Here is a 21,187-nt window from a genome sequence, read left to right on the forward strand (position 1 = left end):
CACTTTCTAATGCATGGGGGGCTGTTATCGTTAGGTTCTGCCCCAAAGTCAGTTTGTCAGCATCTTTGACCAAAGCGGCCACCGCGGCGATTATTTTTAAACAGGCGGGCCATCCTGCTGCCACAGGATCCAATTTCTTTGATAGGTACGCAACCGGGCGATTCCAGGGGCCCAGTTTCTGAGTTAGTACTCCCTTTGCAATACCTTTATTCTCGGCCACGTACAGATGAAAAGGCTTAGTGATCCTTCCCCCGTTCCTTTTTTTAGGGCATTCTCTTGCCCAATGACCTTTTTCTTTACAGTAGGCACATTGGTCCTTGTCTAATGGCCGCCTTCTATCCGTTGTTCGCCCTTCCTGTCTATTTCTGTCTCTACTGTTTCCTCCTCTGACTACAGTGGCCAGTATCTTACTCAAATGTCTTTCTTGCCTCTTATCTCATCTTACCTCACGAGCCTCTTGTTCCTTCTGCTTTCTTTCTTCTCTTTCTTCTTCTGTCTCCCTCTTATTATATACCTTATCTGCCTCTTTTACTAAGTCCTGAAGGGAGAAACCTTGTAGGCCATCCAGCCTTCGTAACTTCTTTCTAATATCAGGGGCCGCCTGGTCAATAAAGGCCATTGCTATGGTGGCCTTATGTTCCTCAGAGGTTGGATCATAAGGAGTGAATCGTCTAAAAGCCTCCATTAAGCGTTCTAGGAACACGGTTGGCGATTCCTGGGGCCCCTGAGTTACCTCTCTTACCTTAGCCAAATTCGTGGGGCGCCTGGCCGCTCCATGGAGACCCGCCACCAGAGCCTGGCGATACATTTTCAGGTGCTCCTTACCTTCCGGGGTATTAAAGTCCCAATTCGGCCTGACGAGTGGAAACCCGGCATCAATCTCGTTAGGCAACTGGGTAGGTTGTCCATTGGCGGCTAACACATTGTTTTTAGCCTCCAGGAGAACCCGTTGCCTCTCCTCAGTTGTGAGGAGAGTCTGGAGGAGCTGTTGACAATCATCCCAGGTGGGTTGGTGGGAGAAGACAAGAGACTCTATTAAAGCAGTAAGAGCCTGTGGGTTTTTAGAGAAAGTAGGGTTATGCATCTTCCAATTATAAAGATCTGCAGAGGAAAAGGGCCAGTATTGAAGGGGTCTATTCCCGTGGTTATCGGGGGGGCCATATTCTCTAAGGGGTAAAGCAGTAGAATCTGGGGAAACAGCCCTCTGGCTTCTGGTGCCCGCCGAGGGACCCCCCCTTTCCGCCATAACAGGTGGCCCTACTGGTGCGGAGGGTTGTGAAGCTGGGGGTCCTAGGGGCGACATGGGATTTAGGGCCGGAGGATAAGGAGGTGGGGAATCTAGAAGAAGCAAATCAGACTGCAGGTCAGGATATATCGCCTTTGGCGGGTCCGGGGCAGCAGATGACTTTTCCGTGTCTGGGGTTTTCTTCAGGGCCAATATCTCCGATTGTGCTGGAGCGCATGCAGACGTGCCTGTTGAGGAAACAAAGGGCCGGACCCACGGAGGCGGGGAGAGAACTAGATCTTCCCAGACCAAGATATATGGTATCTGGTCTGGGTGTCCGTGGGGTCCTGTGTTAAAGACCCTAGACTTGACTAGCCCAACCTTATCTAACAAAAAAGATCCTTCGGGTGGCCACCCTGTCTGAAATGTAGGCCACTCAGAGGTACACAGCGTTTGCCATTTTCCTTTCCTTACTTCTACCGAAAGGTTGTGGGCCCTAGCCCTAACTTCGGTCCAGTGGCTTAGGGTAAGAGAAAGAGGAGTCGTCATAGTTTGTCCCATTGTCGTCCGTCAAAAGAAAGATAATAGTACAGAAAAACAATAAAATTTCAAAAGACACACATTGATATTGCCGCCGCGAACTTAAACCCGAAACCAACTCAAATTCAGATGGCAGCTTATATAACCTGCCAGAACCAGCCGCCGCGAACTTAAACCCGAAACCAACTCAAATTCAGATGGCAGCTTATATAACCTGCCAGAACCAGATGAAGGGGAGACAAAATTTGTTTCTCCTTCCAGATGGACCACCAGGGCGTCCCCCGGGGCCCGTGGACACCAGCTTTCGGCACGTCTGCCTAGCCAGGAGTCCAATACAGATTCCACAGCAAGCCGGTTCGCACGGCTTTTTCCTAATGGCGGCTGGCAACAAACAAACGACAAACAAACAGACAATTGGGCTCGAGCCTACCTGATACCTCCGACTCCCGATGTTCTTGTGACCCGGGGGCGAGTGGGGATCCCGGACGAGCCCCCAAATGTTAGACCCAAACGGTCTACGAGGGATTCCAACTCGCCCAAGAACCGCCAAGAGTCGAGAGCCGCTGCAACACGCAAGAGGTTTATTAGGAGCCGATGCACCGGGGTTCCCTGAACCTCACGCAGGAGGCCGATGGGGAACCCCTAAAAGCGGAATCACATACTTTTTATAGGTTTATTTACTCATAGGGCGGGTATATTCTCACAATGATTGGGTAAATGTGGTGACTTTTGAATTCATTGGCTTAGGAACTTTTGTCCCACCTTCTGGCCGTTATAGTTGTCTGTTCATTGTGGCGGTTAGGGCGTATACCTATTACGGGCAACTGGAAAATTACCCGCTGTCTGGCAAGTCCCCGTCAACTGAAAAACTCCAAGAATTGGTTTCGATAGGGAGAAGGAGTGGCGCACGATAGGGAGAAGAATTGGTTTCGATAGGGAGAAGGAGTGGCGCACGATAGGGAGAAGAATTGGTTTACGGGAACAAGTGAGGGGGTGGAAAGTCCCTAAAGGCCCCACAATGCCAGGTGTCCTCTGGTGGTAAGACATGGATGTCAACAAAAAGATTAATCAATAGTCTATCTAAGAAAGAAATGGGAAATATTATTTGAGCCAACCTGGTGATTGTACTGGAAGACAGTCTTTTAGAATGCTCTGAGGGCTGCTCCACCCATTAGAGGTCAAAGCACAGTTACATGTTTTTGAGACAAAGGGTTATACTCTAAATGCTGTGTTATTGACAGTTTATACAATCCAGATCTGCCAAGTACAAAAAGTGAGCAGTGGGTCATGGGGTCATCATGACCCCTTAAAGATTAAAGGAAGTTATCTCCTAAGGAGGTCTGGTTAATGCTGATGCACAACACACACTAAAGGGGAGGGAGGAGGTCCAAAGGGGCAGAGAAAACTTTTATGTTTAAATTTTTCTTGTCTTGCCATAAAATACGAAGTTTATCTTATCACCTTCCACGTTCCTTTGGCTGGTCTAAGAATTAAATTGACATGAGGGTAGGTTAACAGGAGAAAATGAAACAAAAGTTTACTAATAAGTATACATGGGAGAGACCCAGGAGAACTGAGTAACTTGCCAAAATGGTCAAAGCCCTTGCCTTAAATATTACCATTCTCAGCTAAAGACAAAAGGGGATGTTAAGGGTGGGGAAGAGTCAGTTATGGGAGGTTCCTAGAATGAGCACAGTAAACAAGGTTGTTATAAGAGTTTCTAGACATTTGGTCATCCTTGCTTTCTGGAAGAGAGAGGGAAACACCTTTACAAATGGATATTTCCCTTAAAAATGTGAATGTTTCTTACAAAACAGTAACTCCTACTTGGTCTTCACAGTTTTTCCCCACCTCTCTTATTTCTTAGAACATAACCAAAGAGACATATTTTGGGGGGGTGAATTCTCCCCTACTATGCAGAAGCACTAGTACCTGTCATATGGTTAGTGAGCAATAAATAGGAAATATTAAGATGATTAAATACAACAGGATAATCATTTTTTTCCTAGAAAAAAGACTAATCTGGTGTCAGAAAATAATTCTATGTTTTCTAGTCTCTCACACCCCAGTATGTATAGCATACCTCAACTGAAGTCCTCTCAATGTTGATTGTAGAAAAGAGTGAAATTTAAGGTCTTCTGAATTCTGATTAATAATGTTTGAATTTTTTTCTTCTTTTTACATCTCTTCCCTAGCCTTCAGCAACTGCTATTCTCTTTTCTACCCACCTCATCTGGCAGATTGTGCCCATCTTTCTCCATTAATATTGTGATATTGTGATATGTAAGAAAAACATATGTGGTCACTCATCTGACCAAAATATATTTCTCATATACATTTGGTCTTCATCCATGGTTCCTTGGCTCACAGCTCCCCAAACCCTTGGAATTACCTGAGGGATAAGAGCCATGGGAGCATCTTTTGCCATAATATTTGGTCTCTTGTCCTCAGTTTCTGAAACCTTTTCAGAGCCATCAAGGTGACATAAATGGATATCTTGTTACTTATAACAAGAGACTTTCCACCTTGACTGGATTTATGTTAATGAGGTGACTTTTGGAAAGCACAGCAGGATGAGGGCTGGTTGCCAGGGGAACTCACCAGGTGATTAGAGAATTAGAACTTTCAGTCCCATTGACCAGGGGGATGGAGGGTGGGGGGGTGAGATATGTTGAATCAGTTGCCAGTGATTTAATCAGTCATGCCTATGTAATGAGGCCTCCATAAAAACCCAAAGAGGGGAGGGTTTAGAGAGCTTCCAGGTTGGTGAACCAGAACATTTCCACATGCCACTATGCTGGCCCCAAACTCCAGGAGGCCAGAAGCTCCTTTGTTAGCACCTGGCCCTGTGTATCTCTACATGTGGCTGTTGATTCATACCCTTTAATATCCTTCGTAATAAACAGTAATCAAGTAAGTAAATGGGTTTCTTTGGTTCTCTAAGCTGCTCTAGCAAATTAATCAAATTCAAGAAGGTTGTGGGAACTCTGATTTACAGCCAGTTGATCAGAAGTACAGGTAACAACCTGGACTTGCTGATCGGTATCCTGAATTGGAGGGAATCATTGGAACCTCCATTTTGCAGCTGGTCCCTCAGAAGTACAGGTAGCAACTTGGGCTTGCCTTTGGCTTCTGAAGTAGAGGGAAGTCTTGTGGGACTGAGCCCTTTACGTGTGGAATCCCATGCCATCTCTAGGTAGATAGTGTCAGAATTGAGTTGAATTGTAGGGCACCCAGCTGGTGTCCAGATCATTGCTTGCTGATGTGGAAAATGCCTCCTCCCCAACACTGGAATTGGGTGATCACAACAACTGTTAATCGTTCTTGGGAATTTCATTGTTCTCAGCAATTGTCAACATCTTTCACCTCAGTCCTTTCTAATTCTCTTAATTTGTACTTCTCTTATGTAAACCTCTGAAAAGAAACAAAATCTAATTGCCAAATATATAAAATGTTTTCATAATTATATATAAATTTGTCTATAGATAAATATATCTCATCCTCCTATATTATTGTGGTTAGATGAAATGATGAATATGAAGTAACTTTCTGTAACAAGAACAAAATCTCCATGCAAAAGTTAGGTGATGACACTGTTGTAAAGCAGTTATACTCCAATAAAGATGTTCAAAAAAAAAACAAAAGTTAGGTGATGTTTACCAACTGATAACATAGAACTAACCATGCGCACAAATGTTTAAGAGTACTAGTTATCATCGGGATTCTGTAAATCACGTAGTATCCACTTAGCTCTGTTTCCACTACAGTAGCGGTCCTTAAATTGGAATGGGACTTAAAGTCACATGGACTGATTACTGACAGTTCAGTTTGATGATTTTCACCCCAACATTCTGATTTGCATAGATCTGCACTGGAGCCTAGCAGTCAGTAGTTTTGAAGAGAACTCTAAATGATTCTAAGGCAGTTGTCCATTCCTCACTTTGCAAACACTGCTCTAGGTCAGCTCCAGTTTCTTAGAATATTCTTGTAAAAGACCATTTTTTGTGTTGCATGTCCCTGTAGGATACATTTATCATTGACTTTCATGATAGAGAGAGGCCCACTTAATCTTGTTTTGGGATAATATTTTTGACATTTGTTAAGTTTTAAAAATTCATATTATCACTTCCTGCTAGGCTATTTAAAATACTATCTAATCTTTTGATCATTCTAATCTTTGATAATAATCTGCTCATTGTACTCAATTTTTAAAGATTAAAGTAAATACAGGTTTGTTATTTTAAGATAATTTAAGTTATGGTAAATAAGGTTAGATACAGTATAAATTTTCGCGAATGTTCTAGCTTTGTCTAGTGTAAGTCTAATAATAGCCAATTAGGCTTTTACCATTTATGCAGAAAATCAAATTTTCTGGGCCGGATACTTTGGATACCCATGAAGAGGCATTTCATCACAAAGCATATAAAACTGAATCTTACTTTACTGTGAGTTAGGCTACTGCAGCTCCCTTTATTTCTCTGTAGAAATAAGGTTGAGGAAGGATGCTTGCATAAGCAATAAAGCCAAAGGTTACACATAGCCTATTTTGTTACTTTGCTAGCAGTTTTCCTTTCAGTATAGTAATAAATACAGTGGGATATCTGCCTTCTATTATTTGGTACCTTTCTGAGATCTCATTTTCCCTGGCCCTGCAGCTTTTAATCTCCAGAAGTTGGGTGTGTATGGAGTAATATGATAAGCATTAATATTTCTGATACTTATGTGATTTTATATTTATTTTTGCAAGGATAGAAATTAAATTTTTCATTTTCATTTCATAACAAATTTAAATGACAACTATTAAAACAAAATTTGATGCGTATCTGTGATGCAAGTGGATTTTCTCTTTGGTGTGCTTGGCTATTTCTCATATACTTTTTAAGACAGATGAGCAATTTTTTAGGACAGTGCATTCCAAGTCATGTTTATAGTATATAGAATAAATATATAGAATAATGATATAAAACTTGAAAAAAGATTTTTTAGGCAAATAATGTTTTCTTGTATTTAGAGAGAGACCATATGCAACTTTGGGTGATTTATAAATAAAATAGGAAACAGATATAAGTATATAAAATAAGCAATCTGACTATGCATTTTATCCTAAAAATGACCAGTTATCATACTTTATAAAATGTGACATCGTTAAATCATTACACTCCCTTCCATATAAGGTACTTAAAAACCTTCCAAAAGGTTCCCACTTTTGTAGTTCTTGATGAATTTAGTGTGTAAAAGATTCATTGGGTGGGCTTCCCTGGTGGTGCAGTGTTTGAGAGTCTGCCTGCTGATGCAGGGGACACGGGTTCGTGCCCCAGTCCGGGAAGATCCCACATGCCGCGGAGCGGCTGGGCCCGTGAGCCATGGCCACTGAGCCTGCGCGTCCGGAGCCTGTGCTTCACAACGGGAGAGTCCACAACAGCGAGAGGCCCCGCGTACCGCAAAAAAAAAAAAAAGATTCATTGGGGAGGGAAAAGTACTAATAGTTCAGGCTCTGAAATCCAAGTTTTTGTGCTGATCTTGGTTAAACTTCATAACCTTTATGGGTCCCAGTTTTTCCGTCTGTGAAATGGGTGTAATAAGATTTTCCTACCTCATAGGGTAATCATGAGAGTTAATGGGGATAACATTTGTAAAACACTTAGCACAATACTACATTTGATTATGAATATATTTTATAGTTGCTGTATAAATATTCCTCACATTCTTGAATCATGTCCAAGTTTTTCTTAAATTCCACAGAATAGGGACCAAATCCTATAGTCTCTTTATCGTAAAGGATGATCTCCGTTGGCCTCCATTCTGTTTTTCCAATCTCATCTCTTGTCATTCCCCTCCTCATTCTTTTTCCGCATACTCTTTCAGGCCCTTGAACTTGTTACCCCTGCTGGAACTTAGCAAACTGTTAACATTTAAGTACAGAAAGTACAATAAAAATAACCACGCTCTTCACCTAAGAATGCAGGGTTAAGAGTCATTTGATCTTTCCCTGTACCTTCTTTAAAAACTCCTCCTCCTCCCCACTCCTCAATCCTTTTAGCATTCTCTATTATCTCAAATATATTACTTCCCTTTATGGCATAACAATTATTTTACTGCACAGCCGTCTCCCACATTGGGTTTTCCTTGCTGAGTAAATGATTGTTTCATGATAAAAATGAATGAGTAGGAAGTCACACTGCTGACCTAGTTAGAACTTTGCGTAAAGCAAAAGCATATAGGCTTGGATCCTCAAAGTGCACAAACTGTGGGACACCATCTGTTTCAACTCTGTAGAGCAGTTTTTCAGCTGTCTTTAGGGAAAAAAAGAATGATTCCAGTTGAATAAATCCTGTCCACTTGGTTGGATAGTAAGATATTTTGATTTAAGTCAGATGTCTAAGATAGGCACAATTTTACTTCTCCTTAAGCTAGACTGCATCCTATCACTTAACTAGCCATGTGCTCTTATTCTGCTTGTTCCTCTTTTAAGATATAATGTGTGTGTGAAAGAGTGTTAGATAGAGACACATATGCCTACTTGAGGTTTGCAGTATGGGAATAACCCATACTTTCCTTTTGGAAAGGAAATATGAGGATTTCAGCTACTAGCAATGTGATTCAAATGATGTTTACTGTTATTTTGGAACAGAGTTGAATCCAGAGAGGAAAAAGTAAACCCTTCAGAGGAAGAAAACTTTACTCTTTATCCATCATTAGGAGAAAGTGCAGTTTTGTACTGGAAGCAGCAGGAGTTAATTATGGTTATGAGGATCTGCCATTTTGGGGGCATATTGGGGTATTTTTCAACTTTCTTGATAAACTGGCAAAGAATCTAACTTAAGGAGTTGTCCTACATGGTTAGAAATTGTTAAATTGGTGTTGGTGAAGAATGACTGAATCATAGGTTTCAACTACTCAGATTTGTAGTAAACACATTTATTTTTGCCTAACTTTCCTATAATCCTAGATATAAACAAATCACTGGACATGCCAAACTCTGACTTTAGTTGAGAGCAATTGGAAGCTTTCAGTTATAAAATCAGAAAAGCAAATAGATGATGATGGAAGACCAGACCCTGAAAACAACAAACAAAACCTTCCCTTAGTATTCCTGTTGTCTGAAATAAAGCAAAACAAACGTTACAGGCATGTGTGTGTGTGTGTGTGCGCGCGCATATTATATATACATAAACTGAATCACTGTGCTGTATACCTGAAGCTAACAGAACATTGCAAATCAACTATACTTAAGTAAAAAACAAAATTTTTTTAAATAAAGTATACAATGGAGAAAAGACAGTCTCTTCAATAACTGGTGCTGGGAAAACTGGACAGTTCATGTAAAAGAATGAAATTAGAGCATTCTCTAACAAGATATACAAAAATAAACTCAAAATGGATTAAAGACTTAAATGTAAGACCTGAAACCATAAAGAAGAGAACAGTCAGAATGCTCTTTGACATAATTCATAGCAGTATTTTTTTTTGGATCTATCTCCTAAAGCAAAGGAAACAAAAGCAGAAATTCACAAATGGGACCTATATAAACTTAAAAGCTTTTTCACAGCAAAGGAAATAATCCACAAAATGAAAAGACAACCTACTGAATGGGAGAAAATATTTCCAAATGTTATGACCGATAAGGGGTTAATATCCAAAATATGTAAACACCTCATACAACTCAACATCAAAAAAAAAAAAACCTGATTAAAAAATGGACAGAAGACCTGAATAGACATTTTTCCAAATACAGATGGCCAACAGACACAGGAAAAGATGCTCAGCATCATTAATCGTCAGAGAAATGCAAATTCAGACTACAATGAGATATCATCTCACATCTGTCAGAATGGCTATCATCAAGAAGCCATTGGTGCAGCTACTATGGAAAAGAGTATGAAGGTTTCTCAAAAAACTAAAAATAGAGTTACCATATGACCCAGCAAGTTCACTCCTGGGTATATATCCAGAAAAAGTAAAAACACTAATTCAGAAAGATACATGCACCCCAGTGTTCATAGTACTATTTACAATAGTCAAGATGTGGAAGCAACCTAAGTGTCCATTGACAGATGAATGGAGAAGAAAAGATGTGGTATATATGTACAATGGAATGAATACTACTCAGCCATAAAAAAGAATGAAATTTTGCCATTTGCAACAACATGGATGGATTTGGAGGGTATTATGCTTAGTGAAACAAGTCAGACAGAAAGACAAATACTGTATGGTATCACTTATATGTGAAATCTAAAAAATAAGTGAATATAACACAGGTATAGAGAACAAACTAGTGGTTACCAGTGAGGAGAGGGAATGGGGGAGGGGCAAGATAGGGGTAGGAGGTTAAGAGGTACAAACTACTATGTATAAAATAAATAATCTACAAGGATATATTGTATAGCACAGGGAATATAGCTAATACTTTATAATAATTATAAATGGAATATAACCTTTAAAATTGTGAATCACTGTGTTGTACACCTGAAACTTACATAGTATTATACATCAACTGTATCTCAATAAAAAAATGAAAAAGAAATAGGAGTTTTAAAACATTTCCCCAATATTCACATTATTCCAAATATACCTTCTTTTTTCTGCTCATTTATTCAATGAGACATTCTATTTTATGTTCTTAAATAGCTGTCATGGATGCACTGGTAGAAGATGATATCTGCATTCTGAATCATGAAAAAGCCCATAGGAGAGATACAGTGACTCCAGTCTCAATATATTCAGGAGATGAATCTGTTGCTTCACATTTTGCCCTTGTCACTGCATATGAAGACATCAAAAAACGACTTAAGGATTCAGAGAAAGAGAACTCTTTCTTAAAAAAAAGAATAAGAGTTTTGGAAGAAAAGGTAATTTATCTGTTTACCTTCATTACGTTTGTGACTTAATAATTCAAAGCATTTGAAATTTTAAATATTTTTCTGCTCTGTCTTCCATGAGTACCAAATTTCTAAGGATAACTCACTGCTAATCTCAAAACCCTGGGCATTTTACTTAGCCTACTGTGTTTCACTTATCATAGTGCTTGGTGAATATTTGCAAAATAGGATTAACAACATGAAGGGATTAAAGTTCAAATATTTTTCTTACCTCTTTTTATCAGATTGCCTTACCTTCATAGCTGTATGTATTTTATTCAGGATTTTTAAATATGTGCAAAAAATTATATACCAACAAAGGAAATGAAGTGTCAAAGGAAGAAGTTCCTGGAACATTGTTCTGATATGTTTAATAATGTTTTCGTCAGTACTAAAATTTTACCACGACTGACATCTTTACCTCAACATTCTCCTTTGTTCTTGAACACATGTAATAAGAATGCATTTAACTGAAGAATTAATGTCTTCTGTTTACACCTTTTAATGCAGAAACTGTTATGGAATACATAAGCAAGGTAGCTGATTCAATTATAAATCATCAGATCTACTTAGCTTATTGGGAAATCTTCCTCACTCATCCATTTATTGGGAAATCTTCCTCATGCATCCATTTATTTTTAAAGTTTAACTTAGTTCATTATTCTTCAGATCATCGTTTATGATCCTTAGATCTTCAGTGTAGTGGTACGTTACAGACAGCAGCTTGCACAAAGCGGGAAGGAAATGATCTAGTTATAAAAACTTAAGGATAGGGCTTGGTAGAGTTTCACTCATTTGGAGGAAGTAAGAAAAGACTCAGTTGTAAAAATAATCAATTTCTTTGTATTCGTATGAATTTTCTTAATGACTATTAAATAAAATTGTGACATACTGGATAGAGTGACAAAAGGTAACATTTTGGAGCTTGTAGTTAGGTTTATTCTAAAAATCAGTAGAAAAATATGATTTGGTATAAGTAACATTGGAAATATTTTTGTACTTTGTGACCAACAATCCTAATAATTTCTCTTCTGGAATAATATAGGAATTGAACTAACATGTCTATTCCTTAAAATGTCAGGTACACACTAACTTGTTACTTTTCTGATGATGGAAATTAAATACTGTGTGCTGGCTTGGAAACACATAAGCACTATGAAAGAATGCTGTACTGTGTTTAGTATGACGAATTAATATTGTAAATAGTTACTACAAAGTATAAGATACTGATTAAGTAAAAGCCTGAAAGAAGAGTTTTAAAAGTATCTGTTCTGTACTTTCTTAATCAGTAAAGCTTAATTGTGTGGAAGTGAAATGTTCACTTAATTGTAGTCCAGGCTTTATTCCCTGAATTAGAGTAATTAAGGTCCAGGCTTTATTCCCTGCATTAGAGTAATTAAGGTAAGTTGTGCAGCCATAGAAGACTGACTTATTTTCTTATGTAGAATATCCTCTTAAGCCTTGTCTTCTAATTTTATACCATTAGCTTATAGGAGCTCGAAAGGATGAAGAAACAAGTTCTGTGGGACGAGAACAAGTAAATAAGGCCTACCATGCATATCGAGAGGTTTGCATTGACAGAGATAATTTGAAGAGCAAATTGGATAAAATGGTAAGTTGGTTTGAAAAGGATGGTATTTGTATGTCGTAAATGAGTTTTCTCCTTCAAGAGGTTAAAATTAGAAATGAGAGATATTTGCACTTATTAGATAAAAAATTTGCATGGTCAAGGCAAAAATAGAACATTTTGATAGGAATATTTCTAAGTTATTTCTATACAAAATAAGTACTCAATATGTAATGATGTTTAGGTCCTTTTTTTTTTGATGTTTAGGTCTTAAGTACATCTAACACCACTAACTTCTTTTGAAAAATCATGACTTAGTAGAGTTTATCACTGTGTTTTTTTTTAAAAGCCAGTGAATAATATGTCCTAAGTTAGAAAAAGAGATTAGTGAAAAACTGAGTTCATTTCCCACCTTGCTTTTCAAAGGATAGAATCAGTTTTTTCAACATCTACCTGAAAATTAATATATAATACCAACCTATAGATTTTATTGAATGTAATTTGGCATTTTCTCTACTTAACTAGAATAAAGACAACTCTGAATCTTTGAAAGTATTGAATGAACAGCTACAATCTAAAGAAGTAGAACTCCTCCAGCTGAGGACAGAGGTGGAAACTCAGCAGGGTAGGCCACTTAAACGTGTTACAATTATTCTAACGCAATTAATACATTTTTCCATTCCTGTGTTATATCCATGATCAGTTTGCTATATCTGTATCCTAAGGACTTATTTTTTAATTTTTAGGCTTATATTAATTGCTCTGCTTTTACAAAGTATCAACTTTTAACTATTCCTTGGATATAAATTGTACTTTTCCTAGAGAAAATTTGATGGTTTTTATTCAGGGCTAGTTTGCAGTGAAGTAGATGAAGAAAGGAGTAGAACCCCATCCTCTACAAAGCCTCTTGCCCACTGCTAGACACCCTGTCATTGAGTAGTTACAGTTGCTTCCCCCCGCCCCAATTTCTAAAGGTTGTTACAATGTGCAGATGAGATGCTATGTTGAAAAGTTAAGAGTGGGAGGTATGGGTATTAGCCTGCTCCCATGCACATTCATTCTGATGAGACAAGCTGACGAGTAGGCCTCTGAGAGACCTTTTGACGGGAGGTTGAGGTGAGATCTCTCATGGCAGCTGATTGGGTCTTTTTCTATGTACAGAGCCTAAGGAACCAAGTCAAGGGTTAGTCCATATCCAGTGGTATTGAGTTTGTACAGTGGAATGTTTATGAATAAAATTGTTTGGAAGTTATGTTCTAGGCCTGATGGTCAAACTTTATACTTTCTAAAGGGACTAGATGGAGTGATGAGCTGAGTGAGCATCAGTTTACTCACTTCATTTAATTCTTATCACTCTCAACCTTGACGTATATAGATTATTCATCCATCTATAATTTCAGCATATGCTTGATATGTGTTGTATATTTTAAAGTTTCAGGCTGACAAATTTGCTCTTTAACCTAAACCAAAAATCAGGGATGGGGTAATTAATACATTCTAAAATAAGATTGCTAGATTTCTTATTAGCATAGATACGTGAAAGTAATTACTGTTTTTCAGAAACTTAGTACTTGTTCATTATTTATATTGGTTTTTCTTTTAACCTGCATTTTATTAGCATAATCTTTTTCGAATTGCAACCAATGTAGAAGTCAGAAATAACAATTTTAATGTCCATCCTTTTTGTAGTGATAAGAAATTTAAATCCACCTTCATCCAACTGGGAGGTGGAAAAGTTGAGCTGTGACCTGAAGATCCATGGTTTGGAACAAGAACTGGAACTGATGAGGAAGGAATGTAGAGATCTCAAAATAGAGCTACAAAAAGCCAAACAAACGGTATTACAGAATTATTAAATTGAGAAATTCAGCATGCATATGTGTGCATCATATGTAGGATTTATAACTAAGTGTTAAATCATAGAGTTGACATAAATTATAACTACTTAGAGAGTCACATTATCTGAAAATTCACCTTTATCTTGCCCTTTAATCATTTTTGCTAAAATATGATAACTGTATACTTTTAGCATAATCCCAGAATTATATTATGATTTTGTTGTTTAAAAGCTAATTTTTAAAAACCTTATTAGTTTATTAATTTATTAAAGCTGTTCTTTCAGACTTCCTTTCCTTCAGTTTCCTTAAGTCATTTTTTTCTCTGTAGAGTTTAAAGAGAACTCAGGTTTTAAGTTTCCCACTTCATTTAACATAATAATTTGATTAATTTAGACATGACAGGAGACTTGCTTTTAGAATTATTAAAACAAAACTTTACAGCATCCACTAATTCTCAGAAGTCTAATACTTTTGGAGCAACTTTAATTTTCAGCTAATAGCTGAGAATGCAAGAATTGGGGTTGGCGGAGCGGGGGTGGGGGTGGGGAGCAAAACAAAAACCCTGCTTGAGCTGCTAAAGTGTGGTTAGCCTGAAGTCATCCACTGAAACACAAGTTGCCTCTCAGGTCCTCACCCAGAGTCTGTCTGCTAATACAGTGATCCCTGGACAATGGGGTTGTGACCCGTGGAGGTCTGCTTATACAAGGATTGTTTTCAGTAAGTATACAGTCGGTCTTTGGTATCTATGGGTTCCACATCTGTGGATCGAGGCCACCACAGGTTGTAGACTACGCTATCCGTTGTTGGTTGAATCCACGGATGCTGACCCGAGGATACAGAGGGACGACTGTGGGACTTGAACATACGCAGATTTTGGTACCCACTGCGGATCCTAGAACCAGTGTCCCATGGATAGGATACCGAGGGACAACTTTACATTGGGTTCAGAAAAGCTTGGATAAATGTTTTCAATGTCATGACAATGCTGAGAATAAAAAGAAGGAATGATAGAGAAGCAGAGCAGTGTGGGAGCAATGCTCCAAACACAAAGTTTATTACAAGAAATTGAAAAGTTTAATAGTCTGGAGTTCAATAGCCATTATATACATTCTATACACTTATGTATTTCAAACTAAGGTAGCCACGTAGATAATTATTTCTCAGGTCAACATTGTGCCCATCAGAGTATCCAGCACTACTAAGGAGCTATGTCCCCACCCTAGGTTCTTCTGAGCAGCCACCATCTGAAAGAGGAGCTCCGCCCACGCTTCCTGACTGCCAGCCAGCACTCTGCCCTGAGTCCCAAGTGTCCTTAGATGAGCCGACAGGTCTCTCATCTGTAATGTGGTCTTTACTGAAGGTGACCACTGGTTAAGAATGAGACAGGCATTAAGAATAATATAGCATCCTACCTTGGCCTTTACCCAGTGAACTCCTCTGAACTGGACAGTGAGAACTTGATTTGGAGCCCCCAGGCCTGATAAAGGGGAAACACCCACTATAAAAATTACTATCACCTCCCATTAGAGAAAAAAAAAATTGTTTTTCCTACTTGACATCTGAAGTTGATTTTCCTAGCTTTGCACCCGTGATCACATGCACGATTCCTTTAGCAGCTTCCAGCATCCTGTCCTGCAAACCCAGTTGCCCGTAGCCCTTGAGAGGCTTCTTTTAAAAAGATGTGCTTGCAGGAAAAGATCTGCATCTTGAAGCTCTGAATTACAATTGTCAGTATATACTTTCTACTTGAAATGATTTGATAGCTTTTATAAATAATGGATATCTCCTTACAGAGTAGGAAGCAGAACCATGGAATCATAAAAACTTGGTTCATGATTGTGTTGCTTATTGTGACATTAGCAAACTCATTTAACTGAACTTTTTTCTATAAACTTGATATTAAATATCTAAGCAGCATGGTGCCTAGTACATAAGGTATTCAGTAAGTGAATGTGTTTCAAAAATTTTAATTAGGGTAATCCAGAAAAGCGCTTTAGGGGTGTATATGTGTATATGTGTTAATACAGTTCAGTTCTTATTATTTGTTTTCCACTAGGTGGTGCTAGAGGATAAATTTGCTTTTAGTTTAATTGGTCTTTCACAAATCACAGAAACAGACTTGAAGGTAGAAGAAACTTTAGAAATCACTTGTTTTATTGCTGATGATGTTGCTTTATTGCTGAGTCCTTATTGCTGAGACTAAGAAACTTTAAGAGTTGAAGGTGAGGTAAGGGAGGAATTTGTTTTTTGAAAAGGGGATTTAAGACACGGTCCCTTCTTCACAGGAATTTATTTGGCTGAAGGAGGGGAGATTTAAAGTCAAAAATGCTCACAACTAATATAGAGATATGAACCAAGGAAAGATGGAGTGGAAATTTATCAATTTATCAAGGGTTCCAAGTTTAAATCTTGGTATTGTGGGATGTGTACATTTCAGTCTTGTTTCAAAGGTGTTACTGGTCAGAGTCCTCTTGGATATGGGAGTCAAAGAGCAAGCTATGGAGAGAAAATTTATTTTCACATTAATAATCTTATATCTACTGTAGCCATACTTACAGATATTTTTAAGATGGTACTTTCTGTGAAACATATTTTATAACACCTTCTGAAGTGTGAAATAGCATCCTACATGGACAGAATAGTGGGGCTTTGGGGGCTTTGCTTTTTTTTAAAGTACTTAGTGAGCTCAGTTGATTGTTTGGTATTAAATGAGGTCAAGGTTCCAGGGTCAGTTCCACTATGGGCTGTCTTTACTTTCTGTATCCTCCAGTTTTCTAGCCACTTATATTCAGAACACTGGATTCTTTTAGAAAAACAGACACTAGGACTGAAGCGTAGGAAACACTGGCTCAGTAAATGGAGTTGGTGTAGATGCCTAAGGTAGCCAATGACAGCCTCTTTGGAGATGCACAGTGTGCTGTGTGTACTAAAGGTTCTGAGCAGTCCTGAAGTACAGGAACCTATTTAACTTGAACAGTGTTTCCGAGGATTTTGTAGCTATGGGCCCATTTATGTGAAACTCCAACATCAGATGGCACAAGTTGGGAAACATATCCATTACTGCCTTTAGAACATAGCAAACTGATGACTGGCCAGGGACAGGGTCTTTGAGTATTAGAGACAATTCCTTTGTGCTTTTTGCTAATTTACGTTAGATTTTCTGAATTGTTAGGTGGTAGCTGGAGAAATACTTCACCAAGCAAAACTATTAGGTTTTTTGTTTTGTTTTGTTTACTATCATTGGCTTTAAAAACAAGTAAGGTTGGGCTTCCCTGGTGGCGCAGAGGTTGAGAGTCCGCCTGCCAATGCAGGGGACGCAGGTTCGTGCCCCGGTCCGGGAGGATCCCTCATGCCGCGGAGTGGCTGGACCCGTAAGACATGGCCGCTGGGCCTGCGCGTCCGGAGCCTGTGCTCTGCAGTGGGAGGGGCCACAACAGTGAGAGGCCCACGTACTGGAAAAAAAAAAGGTTTCCATTGTGCATATATGTATAAGTATACACTAATTAAAATGTGTATTTTTAATTAATTATACAGAGAAACGAAAAGTGACTTGATCTGATTCCTTCATTTCCTATGAGGAACAGGAAAGGAAAATGTCCAAGGTTATGTGCTTTGTTAGTGGTCAGACTTCCTCTGACTTGTGGGCCAGTTCTGTTTCCCCTCTCCACAGGGCTCCCTGAGATGCAACTAAATCATTTACAGTATTTAGTTGGTATTTTCTGAACAATCAGATCCAAAGACACTTTAACTTCTGTAGTACATTTTTTTTTTTTTTTGCGGTACACCGGCCTCTCACTGCTGCGGCCCCTCCCACTGCGGAGCGCAGGCTCAGCGGCCATGGCTCACGGGCGCAGCCGCTCCGCGCGCACGTGGGATCCTCCCGGACCGGGGCACGAACCCGCGTACCCTGCATCGGCAGGCGGACTCCCAACCACTGCGCCACCAGGGAAGCCCTCTGTAGTACATTTTGATATTTTACACTCCCAAACTCAGAGGACTCATGAAGTCCTTTTGTGGCTTTTTAGTGTTCCACTTTAAAAAATATCATTTAGATTATATAAATAAGAAATGGTAAAGTTAAATTTTGTTTTCTTAGTTTATACTGGCCATTTCTGCTAATAGAATTAGTGCCTGTGGTAGTCATTTTTATTTGTTATAGACCCAAAATTGAATGCATTGCAAACAAGTGTGTTACAGAGTTATCTTAAATGTATTAAGTCCACTTTTAAATATCTTTTATAGGTTCTTTTTGTCATCTATAACCTAAACTACTAAAACTTGGAAGTATATAAGGACTTTATGAAGTCCTTTCCCTGTCATTTTCTTGTGGAAAGAAGAAATTTATGTTAATCTTTTTAAACAATAATCTGTTAAATTTTGGTACTTCTTTGTAATAATATCAAAAAGTGAAATACCAATAAACTTCCATTTTCTGGTGGAATTCACTCAGCTATACCTGAAGAAACAGTAATTTGATCAATTTGTTACCCTTTTTTGAATATAGATTTCAGATTGGTATCATCAGAAATAGATTTTGTAAGACTCCAAGGTCTTTTATGTGAGAGCAAGTGTATTTTTTAAAGAAAATTAAAGCATTAATGACTTAAAATAATTGGAAATGATTTAGAAATACCTGGTATAAATTTGGAGTTATTTCATTAAAATTGAATATAAGATACTAGTTTTATGCTGTACAGTTACAGATGTATTCTGTAAAAGCTGAAGCACGTGTAGGGTAATAAAGTATTGAGAATAAATAGAAGGTAACAATTACAACCTTTAAACTGTTTTTTAAACAATGACAGTATCCATCTCAGGAAGACAATCTGAAGAGCAGAGATCTCCAAAGACTAAGCATTTCAAGGTATGAACATCCTTCAGCATTCAATAATAATACATTATATAACAATAATAATTATTCTGTAGGCCACTTTGTATAGGTACATAGATTTCTGTTATGATTTAACCTTAAAAACAGGTTGACACTATTTGGGTACTGCATGTAATTTCTGATCACAATGTATTTATAAAAAATATTTAACTGTTCCTTAACAACAGGCTTGAACTTGAGCAGTAGAAAGGTGCATATTGTGATGCCTTAGATAAAATTTTTGAACATTCAGTAATATTTTAGATAGGATTTTAGGGAGCTAGTTGTACAGAAGTATTCTGTAATTCTGATTTTTACATGAAGAATTATGCATTTCCATACACAGCAATATCACTTTGTCTTAAGGGCAAACTTGGACAGCCTTACTCTTTGATAATGACATGAATTTTAAGAGAACTATCCTCTTGGGGTAGGAATAAAAGTAGCTATCAGAGTTCATGTATGTTACTTTGGCCCTTTTTTTCCTCAGATATATATATTATTTTTATTTAAGTAACATAAGTGCATTGTTTTATCTGATAATTTTTGTTCTATGTTAACATCCCCTCTCTCCATGGATGCTTCCACCCAATGAAACATACTCATTTGACTTCATGGTTTGCTCGTTTGGCTTCCAAAATTTACTGAATTATCTCATACCTATTCTTCCTATCAAAAATCTAATGGAGAGAAATGCTCAGTTGGGGAAAACAGTATGAGGAAACATGGTGCAGCCCCTCTTCCTGTGTGAAGGGCCAGCAGTAAGTATTATAGGCGTCATGGGCCAGAGTCTCTATTGCAGCTTCTCAGCCCTGCCATTCAAACAGTAGTTCACTTATACCTTCAACTTTCATCTAAATATACAGCAAGGAAGTTTTTCCTTTTTTTAAAACATGTGTCTAGTATAGCATCCATGTGAATTATTTTTCCAAGGTGTCTTCTATGTCAGTTACCTTCTTTCTTCCTGTCAACCTAGGTTTCCCCTTATTAATTTTGTTGTATTTGTCATTTTTATAAGCCTTCTTAAACCATTTTTGGAAAGAAGCATGTTAGAATCAGTAGGTCAAATAAAAGGGCTTATATAGTTTATTAGAAGTACATGGTATAGAACAGGGCTTCTGCTTCCATTCATGGGCAGTGTTACATAATTTGGATCACTTCTTTTGAGAATAACTTGAAAAGTTGTCCGCCACCCACCAAAAAGATGTGTGTTTGAAGGCATCATATAACTAAAAAGATAGTGAAGGATCTCTAGGCCAGGATTTGGAGGAGGAGGAAGGCCCCAAAAGATGAGTCTGGTTTCTGAGGCTGAGAACTATGTAATTGTGGCTTTGAAGTACAGTTTTGAATTCTCTAAAGCTCAGTATCAATTCAGGGTATCAACTGAGAAAAAGCTTTTAGAATGAATTAAGTTCAGTCTAAGAGTTTCTGTATGTTAAAGAACTGTGTAATTAAAGCGGGTCCTAATGGCTCCCCAGTGCTCAAGTACATTTCTGTGTTTGCAGACCCATAGCAGTGTGGATTGCAGAACTGATTAGCTCTCCCTCTTCTGGTTAGCAACTAGAAAACTAATAACCAAACTGTAGCTTACCCTTGGTAAACTTTATATCATGCATTTTTATGTTAGCCTCATTCCTGACTGCATTTTATCTTGTTTTTCCTTTACCTTATCATTTATACCTATTTACAGTTTATAGTCCTATGTTTTATTAGTCTTTAAGTTACGTCATCCACTTCTAAATGGAACAATTCAGATGATAAATTAAGTTTACTATATTAGAAAAGTACATAGGAATGTTTCCATAAAACCATTAACTAAAAGTTCAGGTATTTTTAAGGATTATTTTCCAGTTATTTGGAAAACTCCCCTTTTTGGAACACCTCCTTTTTTGCATTTCCTCCATCATATTGCCAGGGGAACAAGGTGGTACCATATTGTTTCCTGAGTGAACATGTTAATTATTGGAGGCCTTTTATATGTTCCTCATTGTATACAGTATCATTTAACAATAACAGCCCTGGCATCAGAAACTTGGCCAATGTCCTGCCAGTGTACTAGTTGGGGTTACCTTTATGTTGTTGCCTTCAGTTCTTAAGCCAGATCTAGGTATGGGGTAACTTCTTCAGATGCAAATTCTTGGTTTAGAAAATAGGGATTAGGTTAGTGTTTTTCACACTGTGCTGTGTTGCCTTAGTTGATCATGAAATTTTGTGAGTTAAGACAAGCATTTTAAAAATAAGAAAACAGAATATGGGTTGTAGTGTAAAATGATTGCCTGCTGTGCCTTA

General features: G+C 38.1%; 1 protein-coding gene across 1 annotated transcript in view; it reads left to right on the top strand.

Annotated features, from left to right (window-relative positions):
* Nucleotides 1-21,187, top strand: part of AZI2 (5-azacytidine induced 2) — a 43,514-nt gene that overhangs the window by 14,726 nt on the left and 7,601 nt on the right. Inside the window, exons 2-6 of the mRNA XM_032647902.1 lie at nucleotides 10,394-10,614; nucleotides 12,110-12,235; nucleotides 12,716-12,815; nucleotides 13,880-14,028; nucleotides 18,834-18,892. Coding sequence (XP_032503793.1) covers nucleotides 10,399-10,614; nucleotides 12,110-12,235; nucleotides 12,716-12,815; nucleotides 13,880-14,028; nucleotides 18,834-18,892 — 650 coding nt within the window. The 5' untranslated portion in view covers nucleotides 10,394-10,398. The remainder of the gene's footprint in view (nucleotides 1-10,393; nucleotides 10,615-12,109; nucleotides 12,236-12,715; nucleotides 12,816-13,879; nucleotides 14,029-18,833; nucleotides 18,893-21,187) is intronic.

Source organism: Phocoena sinus, chromosome 11, assembly GCF_008692025.1.
Source record: "Phocoena sinus isolate mPhoSin1 chromosome 11, mPhoSin1.pri, whole genome shotgun sequence".
In the NCBI taxonomy this organism is placed as follows: Eukaryota; Metazoa; Chordata; class Mammalia; order Artiodactyla; family Phocoenidae; genus Phocoena; species Phocoena sinus.